Source organism: Peromyscus leucopus, chromosome 1, assembly GCF_004664715.2.
Source record: "Peromyscus leucopus breed LL Stock chromosome 1, UCI_PerLeu_2.1, whole genome shotgun sequence".
In the NCBI taxonomy this organism is placed as follows: Eukaryota; Metazoa; Chordata; class Mammalia; order Rodentia; family Cricetidae; genus Peromyscus; species Peromyscus leucopus.
This window is the reverse complement of record NC_051063.1, coordinates 62,859,162-62,872,363: the sequence shown is the minus strand read 5'-3', so window position 1 is coordinate 62,872,363 and position 13,202 is coordinate 62,859,162. Positions and strand designations below refer to the sequence as shown.

Here is a 13,202-nt window from a genome sequence, read left to right as displayed (position 1 = left end):
GTCCCCTGAGTCAGATCCCTGGGAGTGATGAATTGGCTGGAAACAAAGATCACTGTCTTTCTGTAGATAGGCTTTCCTCAGAAAGAGCTACTTCAGCATAAACTTTGTCGCCCAACACTGATGGGGCCCTATGGGGAAAGCTCTCCCAGGGAAGTCTAGGCTGCACCAGGCCAGGGCTGGTGTAAGGCAGAGGACCACTCTGTGTCTGGGCATGGCACAAGAGGCCTTGGAGGGTAGCTAGTCTGGCACTGTCAGATGTCCAGTGTGTAGCGTGACAGTCACACAGTGTGCATGGTGATGTCAAGTCCTGGTGAGTGGATATAAGGCTTTGACACCTCCCCATGGTTTTTTGAGTCAGCTGTTCTCTCTCTGTGGTGGGGCTTGCAGGTTGAGCTCTGCAGCATCTGAGATGAATGGTGCCATCGGTCCACAATGTAACTGTTCTTACAGGTGTGTCTACCTCCTCAAAGACCACAACAGTGCCAACTTCAACCACCACCAGACCACCCTCCACATCCACCCCTACATCCCCCACTGTGCCAGTGTCTACCACGGAAACCGTCACCCAGACAAGGCTCTCATCAACCACACCAACTACTTTGGAGACCACCAGGACCTCCTCTTGGGGGACAGTCTCAGTCTCCCCAATCACCTCTCCCAGCACCGCCTGGGTCAGCACTGCCACCGTGGTTACCTGCTGTGTTTTGAATGGAACATTCTATGGCCCAGGTATCCATGGTGTTCATTTCTAATGTTCACAAAGCTCAAGCTGGTCCTGTTCTTTCCAATGAGTAGAACCAGGGTCAGATCCCAACATGGAACTTCCTCAGGAAGCTGGATGCTGGTCATGGGCGGATGCTTTTGTGGTCAGCTTTACCTTGCTGGGAACATGAACCAGAAGTCAAGGCTCTTCCAAGTTCAGGAGAACAAATAGGGGTGGTCTTAGTCTGTTTTCTGTTATAACAAAATACTTGAGGCCAGGTGATTTATAGATAATAGAAGGTCATTCAGCTGACAGTTTTGGAGTTAGGAAGTACAGGAACATGGCACTGGCACCTGATGAGTTCCTCATTCTGCATCAAAACATGATGCAGGTATCAGGTGTTGAGGTGGCACAAATGTGCCAGCTCTGGTCTCTCTTCCTCTTCTTGTAATGCCACTAATGCCATGCTAGGGGGCTCACCCTCATACCTCATTTAAGCCTGGTCATCTCTCCTAGGGACCCTCCCCCAGTACAGTAAGCCCCTCCCCATGGCCTCCAAAGAGTCTATCAGTGTGTTCTAGTGTCCAGCTATGCCTTTGGATGGTGTAAAGACTACATTCTTCTCTTTCCTTCTCTTCTTAGGTGAACTGGTCTACAACAATACCCTTGGGGACACGTGTTATTATGTGAACTGCTCTTTGGATTGCATAGTCCAGTTCTTCAATTGGTCCTGTCCATCTACTCCCTCAACTTCTACACCCTCAACACCCACATCCCCTCTGACGACCACACCTTCCACACCATCTACCACGTCTTCAAAGTCGACACCCTCCACGCCAAAATCCACAACATCCAAGTCAACAACCAGCACTCCAACCACAACCCCCATCTTTGAGTGCCAAGACTTTGATCCTCCTAGACAGGTCAGTGGGCAGTATGTGGCTTGTTACCCTGGCACTGAACAGGTCCACATCCAGGCACCCACCATCTGAATGACACGCTTCCTCATTGTTCAAGATGCTCGTATCCCCACACCCTGTACCTTCTCCAGTAGAACTGATGCTTCCCCAAACATTGTGGGCACAGGGTCTGCTGGCCCTCTCTCTTTTCACCATATCCAGCCTTTCTTGTTCTTATCCTAGCTTCCCTCAGCTCCATCCCTGAGTGGGTCCTATCCTCCTGTGTAGACTGGAGGGGCTAAGCTAGGCTGCCTGCTAACTGTTCCACACCCTCCATCCTGCAGGTGAATGAGACCTGGTGGCTGTGTAACTGTACCATGGCCATTTGCAAGTATGACAACGTGGTAGAGATTGTGGAAAAGGAGTGCAACCCCCCACCCATGCCCACCTGTTCCAACGGCCTCAAGCCCGTGCGCGTCACTGATCCTGATGGCTGCTGCTGGCACTGGGAGTGTGACTGTAAGGCCCTTAGTTATCTGGGGATACACCTGCCAGGGCCCTTTCTTCTTTGGTCCCAGTGGCTGCAGGGCCAGCCTCTGGGGACAGACCTTGATTGCTAAGTGCCTGCTGTAGGCTGTGCACACAGTCTTAGGGACTTCTCAATACCCTTTATGTCTCCCCGGGTAGGTAGAAGCCTTGACTGGTGGGGCAGAGGCACCTTTCTGAGCAAGGATGCTTCTGAGGTTAGGAATGACCTTCTGGCTCTAAAGTAAGGTCTCACCCTGCAGAAGAGGGGGTGTCTCTGGACCAACTGGGAAGATGTTTTTAAAAGATTTTAGTGGCTCAGCCTAGGGACCAGGTTTTTCAGATTCCTTTAGTTACTGCTGGCTTTTCAGCCTATCCCTTGAATCCTGACCATGATTTGATTCCAGTGGTTCTGGTTTGGTGACATCAACTTACAGAGCTTTTTCCACAGGCTACTGTACCGGCTGGGGAGACCCGCACTTTGTCACCTTCGATGGGCTCTACTACAGTTACCAGGGTAACTGTACCTACGTGCTGGTGGAGGAGATTATCTCCAAAGTGGACAACTTTGGGGTCTATATTGACAACTACCATTGCGATGTCAATGACCAAGTGTCCTGTCCCCGCACACTAATTGTGCGCCATGAGACCCAGGAAGTGCAAATCAAGACTGTGCACATGATGCCCATTGAGGTGCAGGTATGTGGCTGGGGCTGGCTGGGCATCCACAGTGTGTCTCTCATGGCCTTATACTGTAGGCCCCAGGCAACAGAGGACTAAGCTGCAGGTCCATTGGACCAGCCTGGAGCCATGGCACATGTAGGGCCTCCTTGGTGTCATGTCAGCCCTTCTCATGGGCTCTCTAAGTGAGCACAAACACTCCCTCTCTGAGGATATGTGAACAGGAAGTGACTGTGTCTAGCCGAGTCTTCTCTATCCTCTGGGGTTATTGGGGATGGTGACTGAAACATCTGAGGAGCCCTGAGGCATCACAGTGGCTCAGAGTCTCTGGGAAGAGCCTTCTTTGGCTTCTCCTGGGATGAGCTGGGACAAAGGTCTGCCCCAGTGTGGTGGAAAAGAAGCAAGAAGGGAAGAGAAAGAGGTGAGGGACAGGAAAAGATCCCCTTTTAGATAGGGATAGAGATATCCCAGGTGCTATCCCAAGGTGCAACTTGGCCTCTTTGATCAGCTATATGGCTTCCAGAGGACAATGGTGGGACAGGACAGAGCAGGGCAAGCCTCTGGCCAGTGGCAGGCTCTTGCTCCTGTCTCTGAGGCCCTCCCTGACTTGGACATGTTGACCACAGGTGCAGGTGAACAAGCAGGTAGTGGCTCTGCCCTACAAGAAGTATGGGCTGCAGGTATACGAATCTGGCATCAACTTTATGGTGGACATCCCCGAGCTGGGTGCCCAGATCTCCTACAACGGTCTGTCTTTCTCCATCCGGCTGCCCTACCGCATGTTTGGCAACAACACAAAGGGCCAGTGTGGTGAGTCCCCCCGCTGCTTTCCTTGGAGGGCAAGACTGGGTGTGTGAGCACCTGTCGCCTAGCTGTGGGTTCTCTGCTCCTCTGTGGACGGGCACTGTGGCAATGTCTTGTGTTTGGTCCCTGTGAGAAGCCAGCAGATGTTAGCTTGGCTTTGACTTTTCCCTCTTGCCTGACCAGTGGGATACAGGGAACCTGGACCGGAGAAGGAGAGCCCCCAGGGCTTGACCTGAGTCTGATAGTGTGGTCTTGGTGCTGGCTTGATGGGTGGTTTCTCTGTCTATAGGCACCTGCACCAACAATACTGCAGATGACTGTATCCTACCCAGCGGGGAGATCATCTCCGACTGTGAAGCTGCAGCTGACCAGTGGTTGGTGATTGACCCCTCCAAGCCACGCTGTCCTCACAATGACTTCACCACCAAGCGCCCAGCCATCACGACAGCAGGGCTCTTGCCCAAGAACTGCACTGCGTCTCCTATCTGCCAGCTCATCAAGGACAGGTGACCTGTGGGAAGTGGAGGCAAGAGGGTCAGGACAAGCCTAGGCTATTGAGATCTTGTCTTAGAAAAAAAAAAAAAAGCAGGATCTCAAGAGGTCTCATCTTTCTGTTGTCCCTGCTGTCTCCCAAGTAGGCAGAGCAGCCTGAGCAGCCCCTGTGTGGGCCTGGAAGAGCTGGGGTATCACTGTGGATGGGCGTTGGGTCACAGGGGGCCCCAGGACTTGGCTTCTGTTGTCCCAGGCCCTAGCTATCTTCTCTGTCATCCCCCACCCCAGCACTTTTCTTTGCTCTCAGACATCTCTCACCTCATGGCCAGCTGCAGGCTCAGGGGAGCTGGAGACCCTGGGCAGATCAGCTGACCAGAGGACATTAACATATCAGGGGGGCAGGTGTGAGCTTGGACACAGGTCAGGAACCCCTCAATCTGGCAGCCACAGGAGGACGTTCCCTGTCCCTGGGAGGGGTTTGAAGTCCAAGCTAGGTGATTCTCCGCCAGGATTGTTGGAAGGGGACATCCTGACAACCAGTGACCATTCAGGTGTGCAGAGTACATCTCTATACGCCTGATGGCACAGGCACCTGTCCTTCCTTTTCTGGAAGCCAGAACTTTCTGTCTTCTGTTGCTGTAGCCATTGTGCCTCTTTGGCGGGTGCCTCTGAGCAGGCTCCAGTAGGGAAGGGGGGCCCGGGAAGCATGTGACGAGGCCGGGGTGCTGACCAGAGTGTGACCCCTCTTTCCCTGCGTAGCCTGTTTTCCGAGTGCCATCCTTTCGTGCCTCCCAAGCACTACTACGAAGCCTGCCTGTTTGATAGCTGCTATGTGCCTGGCTCTGGTATGGAGTGTGCCAGTGTACAGGCCTACGCAGCCCTCTGTGCCAAGGAAGGTGCCTGCATTGACTGGCGGAACCATACCCAGGGGGCCTGCTGTAAGTACCACTCATCTCTCTCCATGTGCTCCCCGGTGCTGGGGACCTGTGGGTCGGCAAGGGAACTGGGCAGCTCCCCATCCTCTGCTGGCATGGGGTGAGGTCCTGTGTAGGAAGGGATGGGTAGCTCTGTCACTGCAGGGAGGGGCAACCTTCCCTCTCTGGATACGACCTTCCTGATCTTGCACCCCTCTGCAGCTGTGGAGTGTCCATCTCACAGGGTGTACCAGGCCTGTGGCCCTGCAGAAGAACCCACTTGCCAGTCCAGGTATGCCGCCTGAAGACTCCTGCTGGTTCCCTAGTCCTGCTCCTGCAGTCCAGTCAGCTTTAGCCCCGCCCCCGAGCTGAGCCGCAGCCTGTCACTCCTTCCTTCTGAGCTTGTGTCTTGCCATTCCAGCCCCTCCCAGAATTCCACACTCTTGGTGGAAGGCTGCTTCTGTCCTGAAGGCACCACCAAGTTTGCCCCTGGCTATGACGTCTGTGTGAAGACTTGTGGTATGTCTCCTACCTCTGCTGCCTCCCTCCTGTTTCCTCTGTGTCTACAGAGGCAGGGGCAGGAAGTGCATCCCAGTTCCCTATAATGCCATGACAGTGTTAACAGAGTTTGTCTCCTCTCTCTTCCTAGGCTGTGTGGGACCCGACTATGTGCCCAGAGAGGTAAGTTCTCCCGTGTGCTGGGGTAATTCTCCCTAAAATCCTGAGCTCTGGGGAATGAGTGGGGTGAAGTGATATGACAGCCCGGGAGTCCAAAGACTGAGTCATGAGCCCATGTAAGTCCTGGGTGAGATTCACTCACTCACCCATCTGTCCATCAGTCCATTACCTTGAGCTGTCTGTCATCCATTTAACCATCTGCTATCATCCATTTATCCACCCACACATCTATCTACTCACCTATCCATTATCTGTCCAACCACCCATCAATCTATCCAATACCTATCCATGATCCTTTCATCTATCCAAACTATCCATCTTACATCCATCTATTAGCCATCCATGTTATCACCCACTCATTCATCTATCTTTCATCTCATCTATCACCCATTTGTTATCCATTCATCCATCCATCCAACCAACCAACCATCATCCACCTATCCATATTCACTAGCTTATCCTTTCTTCATCCATCCATTCTCCATTCATTCATTCATCATTCACCTACCTATTCCACATCCATCAGTCTATCCAACCACCCATCCATCTGAACCATTCATCCTCCATCTACCCATCTGCTATCTATTCATTCAACCACCCATCTATCATCTATCTATCTATCTTTCATTCATTCATCTACTTACCCAGCCTCGACCTATCCATCATCCACCCATTCATCTATCTATCCATTATCCACCAATCTAAAAACCTACCCATCACCCATCCATCCTTTACCCAAGCACCCACTCATCTATCATCTATCCATCCATCTATCCATCCAACTACCTACATACTATTCATCCATGCAACCAACCACCAATCCATCATCCATCCATCCTTCTATCTTTCCAGTCATCAACTCATCCATCAGGCCATCCATTCATCTATCCACCCATCCACTCACCAGTCATATACTCTGACTAAATGTGAGATATGTATGGTGTGTCATTGCATACCAGGAGGATGTTGGTGGGTGCTGATGAGCAAGTCATATCTGTGTGATATCAGTGATCTTGAACAGGTGCTGGCCTGTCCCTAAACCTTCCCTATGAGCTCAGAGATGGTGGGGGATATGGCTTTCTCACTTGACCCCTCCTCTGGCTACCTGCTCTAGCTCTTTTCTCCCCAGTTAGCCATGGAAGTGCCATAGTAGGGCTAGCCTGGTGTTAATCTGATCTTTCCTCTTTGCAGTTTGGAGAGCGCTTTGAGTTTGACTGCAAGGAGTGTGTTTGCCTAGAGGGTGGCAGTGGCATTGTCTGCCAGGCCAAGAAATGTGCTGGGGAGACCCAGACCACATGCGAGGAGGATGGCACCTACCTTGTCGAGGAGGTCAACCCAGATGACAAGTGCTGCAACATTACTTCATGCAGTAAGGACACCCCTGGGGCACGGGAGCCGTTCTCAGACCCCTGGGGCCATGTCCTGCTGGGGCTCCTAGTGTAACCAAGCTTGCCTGCTGTAGGTGAGGCTTTCTGCCATTTCCTCACCGGTGAGCTCAGGTTCCACTCACTTGAGAGGGCAGTGGCAGCGGCTTTTGGATCAGACCAGGAGCTCCTGCTCCTAAGTACTTCCAGTACTGGTCTTGGTGGGCTCCACAGGGGCCTGGACCCATGCTATGCAGTGGGAGGTGGTGCTCTGCCGGTGTGATCCATCCTGGTCACCACACTCTTGCTCTGCCTTCAGAATGCGACCCCAAATTGTGCAAAGCAGAACGCCCCTCATGCTTGCTGGGATTCGAAGCGAAGAGCCAGCATGTGCCTGGAAAGTGCTGTCCAGTTTACTCCTGTGGTAAGTGAGGCCAGCCGGGCAAGAGAAGGCCACAGGCAGGGCAGGCTGTGAACAAGGGGTCAGTGGAGGGAGCATGCTTTCTCCTTGTGCTTCTTTAACATGGCTTCGGCTGTGTATCCACCCAGACCTAAGCCTACTTAGATGTGCGTGGGAGGCTGAGGCTCAGGATGGCCTCTGATGGCTTTTCCCACTCTTTCTTCCAAGAACCCAAGGGTGTGTGTGTGCACCAGAACGCTGAATACCAGGTGAGTTCTGAACTGGGAGGGGACAGGGAGGATGGTGGCATTGTCTGTCTCCTGACAATGGAGTATGCATGGGTGATGGTGTGTGCGGCTCCCTTACTTACTTCTGCCTGCTCCTGCAGCCTGGATCTCCAGTGCATTCCACCAAGTGCCAGGACTGTGTATGCACCGACACCATGGACAACGACACTCAGGTCAACATCATCTCCTGCACCCATGTGCCCTGCAACATCTCCTGCAGCTCCGTAAGTGCGGCTCCTTGCTTCTCTCCCTCTTCCTGCCTCAGTTTACCCTCTTCCTGTCTTCTAAGAGGCCATGGTTCCATGTTCATTTCCATGATTTGCCTTCAATTTTTTTTTAAAAAACCTCTTCCTTGCCAAATGGTGCCTCCCACCATAGTACTTGTTCCATGTGTAGCCTCCCCGCAGGTGAGGTATTCCAGTGATCCCAGGACCTGCTTGGTTGCAGGGACAAGTCTTTGATCTCAACCTTGTCCCCTCCTGTGTCCACAGGGCTTTGAACTTGTGGAGGTCCCCGGGGAGTGCTGCAGGAAGTGCCAACAGACCCACTGCATCATCGAGGGGCCCAACCAGCAGTACCTCATCCTGAAGGTGTGTGTTCACAGGCAATGGCCAGTGCTCCAGGCCCCCCCCCCTCCCCCCCCCCCCCCCGTGAGCTTGTCAGTCACTGGCCTGGAGTCATCCCGGGTCCCACATGGCTTGGTATGAGTGACCATATTTGGGTGGCTAAAAACAACATGTATGGCTGTTCCACTTCTGGAGCTCTGAAGTCCAGGATTAAGGCTGGCAGAAGCTGTGAGGAGTCCTTCCTGCCTCCTCTTCTTTGGACTTCAGGCGACACTGGTTGTGTTTGCATCATCTCCGACTTGGTCTCCATGTAGCAGCCTCTCTTCTATCTGAGCCTATGTCTCCTCTTACAAGGATGCTCATCCCCGGAGTTAGGACCATCTTGGCGTAGGATGACCTCATCTCCAGATTCTTTCCTTGAGATTTTCAAAGACCCTTTCCCTGTTCAGAGTCACTTCCTAGTTCACAGGCTAGACCTAGGTTAGAGATTTTTGTGTTTTGCAACCACAAACAGGTAAGTTCCTGTCTCCAAGACTCTTATGGGTGTCACTTGCCCAGTGACTCTGGACCTAAGGGCCAGCCTCCTGTCTGTGAAGCTGTACCCCCTACATCTTCCTGGGCTGGCCTCTGGAGGGGCACTCGCTTAACCTCGTTCTAACTGTGTTGTGTCCACAGCCTGGGGACTTAGAGAAAAACCCCAACGACAAGTGTTCCTTCTTCAGCTGCATAAAAATCAACAACCAGCTCATCTCCTCTGTCTCCAACATCACCTGCCCAGACTTCAACCCCAGTGATTGTGTTCCGGTGAGTGGGACCCCTATGGCACTGGCCATGTGTCCTCTGCCTGATGTACCAGCTGCCTGGTTTCCGGGAGGCTTGTTCCATACCCTCCTATAGGACAGCTCTCATGCACCCCACTCACCTGCTGGGGGTGCTCTGGGCTTCCTCCTCATTCCTCTTTCCCTTCAGGGTTCCATCACGTACATGCCTAACGGCTGCTGTCAGACATGTGAGTACAGCTGGAGATGGGTGTGGGGGGGGTGGGCTTCACCAGAACCTTGGGCAGGAAGACGCAAGGGCAGAGTGCTTCAGGACTCCTGTTCCTGCTGTGTCTCCTTCGCTTGTGTGGATGTATAAGGATCTGAGTCCCCTTCCAGGAAGGGGCTGGGTGGGACCCGGCTGCAAGCTGGAGCTCATTTCCTGAAAGAGCAGTGAGACTGGGAGTTAAGGACTAGGCATGCTTGGAAAAGGGAGAGGAAACAGTACAATAGAGGGAGGGGGGAGGGAAGGAGAGAGGGGGAAGAGGAGGAGGAAGAGGAGGAAAGGAGGAGGGGGAAGGAGGGAGGGAGGGAGGGAGGGAGGGAGAGAGAGAGAGAGAGAGAGAGAGAGAGAGAGAGAGAGAGAGAGTCCTGACGGCCCCTACACTTGCGTCTCCTTCCACAGGCATCCCTAAAAACCACACCGCAGCCCCTTGCTCCACCACCCCTGTCATGAAGGAGATTTCTCATAATGGCTGCACCAAGAACGTCTCCATGAACTACTGTTCCGGCTCCTGCGGGACCTTTGCCATGTGAGTCCCAGGCAGCAAGTGGGAGGTGGAGGGCGGAGGAGCTCAAGGACAGAAGCAGCTTTTCACCAAGAGTGTGGGATTCTGGAGGAGCTGGAATGGCCAGGCACAGGCTCAGAAGGAAGGAGTAACATAGGTTAGGGCTCAGCTCGGGGCGGGGGCTAAAGCTGACTGGACTGCAGGAGTAGGACTAGGGAACTAGTGAGGGAGGCTGCTGATGCTGTTCCCAGGGAGCTGGCATTCATTCTGCCCTTCATGTCCCCAGGTACTCCACCCATTTCCAGGATCTGGATCACAAATGTTCTTGCTGCAAGGAAGAAAGGACCAGCCAGCGCCAGGTGACCCTGGAATGTCCAGACGGCAGTGAGCTGAGCCATACCTACACACACATTGAGAGCTGTCTGTGCCAGGACACCGTCTGTGGGCTCCCGCAGCGAGTCCGGCGTTCCAGTCCCCGATTTCTGGGAAGGAAGTGAATGGGTTCTACTGTACACATCCCTTCCCATCCTGTGCCATCCTGCTGACTCTCTGAGCTTCCTCCACTTCTAGCTTGGCTTCTTCTCTGCAGATATTTATTTTCAGAGTTTCTGTTCCATTCTTTGCTTTCTGATAATAAACTCAGGCATAGCCACTCTGGTCGTGTGGTGTAAGTTGGTTCTGCTGGCCACCGTGTGGATGGCTTTTGGGAATTGGGCGGGGCTTGATGGTTTGGAGAGGGTTCCTCAGGGACCCCCAGGGTCCAGTTATTGGTTTTTGCACACCAGACACAATGTGACCCTGCCCCCTGTATTGCTTTCCCTTGGGCTCTGGGCTCTGTCTGTTCAGAGCACTGGCTGAGCAAAGTCCCGTATGTTCCTTTCCAGGGTTCCCCGCTATGGGTGAGACTTTTGTCCACATGCTCTGGGGACAGTGTGTGTTCAGGTGTGAGTGCACAGGTGTGCATGCACATAAGTGTATTTCCATGGGTTTGTGCCTATGGAGTATGTGTGTGTGTCACTGAAGAGGCCTCGGGCCACAGACTGGGGGGCAGGGCACTGGCTTCTGCTGCAACTGAAGGAAAAACAATGCTAGCTTTGTGGACTGTATTGTTTAGGTCTGCGTCACTGTGATAAATATACCCAACTAGAAACAGTGTCAAGGAAGGAAGGTTTATTTGGCTCAGGATTTTGAGGGGTCAGCCCAAGATTGCTTGACCCCATGCATTTAAAAAGAACAGCAAAGCAGCAGCAACATGTGGCAGAGACAAGCTGTTCACAGCATGGTTGGCCAGAACCTGACTGAGCAGGTCTGGAAAAGGCCAGGGGTAATATCCTGCAAGGACTCAGCCCCTTGTCACTGTTAGCCAGGTCTCACCCTCCATTGAGTCTCCCCAAATAACACTGTTACCTTGGAATCTATGAGCCTTTTTTTGGGGGGTAGGGGGTGGGAATACTCCATACACCAACTATAACAAGTCTTTTCAAAGACTGCTGTCAAACCCCATGGACCTACCAGCATATGCTTGTGTGGTCCTTTGAAAATATGTCAATTCCCTTAGCTTGCTCTTGTATTGGTTCAAACATGGTGTGTGTGTGTGTGTGTGTGTGTGTGTGTGTGTGTGTGTGTGTGTGTTTTCACATAGAGACTAGAAGGGAGTATTGAATCTCCTGGAGCTGGAGTTACAGGCAGTTATATGTATGTGTTTGTGTTGTGTGTATGTGTGTGCACACGTGTGTTGGTGCACTTAGAGGGCAGTGGTCAACCTTGGGTACCATTCTTTTTTCTAAATTTATTTTCAAAAAGTTTTTTTTTCATTTTACATACCAATCCCAGTTCCCCCTTTCTCTCCCTTTTTCCCGTCCTCCCCCTCCCCCTATTCTACCCACCATCCACTCCTCAGAGAGGGTAAGGCCTCCTGCGGGAAGTCAACTAAGTCTGGCATACTAAGTTGAGGCAGGACCAAGCCCCTTCCCCCTAGGGAATGTGCTCCAAAAAGCCATTTCATGCACCTGGGATAAGTCCTGGTTCCACTGCCAAGGGCTCCCCAAACAGATCTAGCTACGCAACTGTCATTGGGTGCCATTCTTTAGGTGCCGTTCACCTTGTTTTGGAGACAGAGTCTCTGCTGAACTTGGGGTGTACTGATTAGGCTGGGCTAGCTGGCCAGCAAGCTGCAGGGATCTCCTGTCTCTTCCTCTCCAGCTGTGTGCACATGTTTTCTGGGGATTAAATATAGATCTTCATGCTTTATCTACTAGTACCTTACTGACCGAGCCATCTCTCCAGGGTTGCTGGTGTCTGTGAGTTTCTACAAATGCAAACCAATACATATTACTTGAATATTTGCAAATGCAATAAACAAAACATTTGAGGTCCAGTAAGATCATTTGGGGTTAAAGACAACTGCCACCAAGCCTGTAAACCTGAGTTCAATCACATAGGGGAAGGAAAGGACTGATTTCCAGGAGTTGTCCTCTGACTTTGACACATGTGTTGTGGCACACACGCACCCCCCCACATAAACAAGCAAACAAATGAATGTGATAAACACTTGAGAAGCACTAGATTCAGGATTATGGTTGTATCTGTGAAGGGATTGAGAGGAGGCAACTCTGACTGTACTGTCGTATTCCCTCGGGGAAGGACATTTGAAAGCAAAACTTGCTACATGCTAACTTGAGGGGTCGTGGGGTTGCTCTTGCTGTCCTTTGTCCTTAATGTTTAAAGTCACTCATCATAAAAACAACTGGGGCACCAGAGAATGTGTACTGGGCCACCAGCAGGGGGAGCCAGAGAGTGTGTACAGGGCCACCAGCAGGGGGAGCCAGAGAGTGTGTACAGGGCCACCAGCAGGGGATCCTGAGGCCACATGGTCTCGAGCTACTTGCTTTTTTTCTCTGCTTGACCAGGTCTTGTCACTCTGGTTCTTCTGCCCCTGTGACAACTCCTCCACGGCCTGGGCTGTGTAGACTGAGTCTAACATCAATGGTCAGAAACCAGAGCTACGTAGGACCTGTGTGAAGGGAATGGGCTCTGAAAACTTCACAGTGCTGGCAGACCATGGAGAGAACCCCAGAATGTGCAGAAGGAATGGTGTGCAGTCAGATCCAGTCTGCAGGATTCTGTCAGTCACACTAGCAGCCCACCCTCTTTCTGAGCCCTGGAGAGGAGCTAGGTTTGTCCTGAGACCTCAAACCCTTTCTCTGCTTTGGCTCCTGTCCGCTTTGGGCTGAATCGTGTGTACTGTGGAAAAGTCATGCATCGAAGCCTTAGCTTCTAACGCCTCTGAATGACTGCTTAGAAAGAGAGTCCTTTTCTTTGGGATTTATTTATTTTTTATTTT

General features: G+C 52.1%; 1 protein-coding gene across 1 annotated transcript in view; it reads left to right on the top strand.

The window, feature by feature from the left end:
- Muc2 (mucin 2, oligomeric mucus/gel-forming) overlaps positions 1-10,514 on the top strand; it is a 32,370-nt gene extending 21,856 nt beyond the window's left edge. Inside the window, exons 30-48 of the mRNA XM_037209050.1 lie at positions 451-729; positions 1,346-1,626; positions 1,947-2,121; positions 2,579-2,826; positions 3,435-3,618; positions 3,902-4,118; positions 4,864-5,042; positions 5,241-5,310; positions 5,440-5,537; positions 5,668-5,699; positions 6,888-7,065; positions 7,380-7,484; positions 7,689-7,729; positions 7,849-7,971; positions 8,239-8,337; positions 8,989-9,117; positions 9,283-9,322; positions 9,757-9,883; positions 10,146-10,514. Of these exons, the coding sequence (XP_037064945.1) occupies positions 451-729; positions 1,346-1,626; positions 1,947-2,121; positions 2,579-2,826; positions 3,435-3,618; positions 3,902-4,118; positions 4,864-5,042; positions 5,241-5,310; positions 5,440-5,537; positions 5,668-5,699; positions 6,888-7,065; positions 7,380-7,484; positions 7,689-7,729; positions 7,849-7,971; positions 8,239-8,337; positions 8,989-9,117; positions 9,283-9,322; positions 9,757-9,883; positions 10,146-10,356 (2,816 nt within the window). The 3' untranslated portion in view covers positions 10,357-10,514. The remainder of the gene's footprint in view (positions 1-450; positions 730-1,345; positions 1,627-1,946; positions 2,122-2,578; positions 2,827-3,434; positions 3,619-3,901; positions 4,119-4,863; positions 5,043-5,240; positions 5,311-5,439; positions 5,538-5,667; positions 5,700-6,887; positions 7,066-7,379; positions 7,485-7,688; positions 7,730-7,848; positions 7,972-8,238; positions 8,338-8,988; positions 9,118-9,282; positions 9,323-9,756; positions 9,884-10,145) is intronic.
- Positions 10,515-13,202: the final 2,688 nt, after the last annotated feature.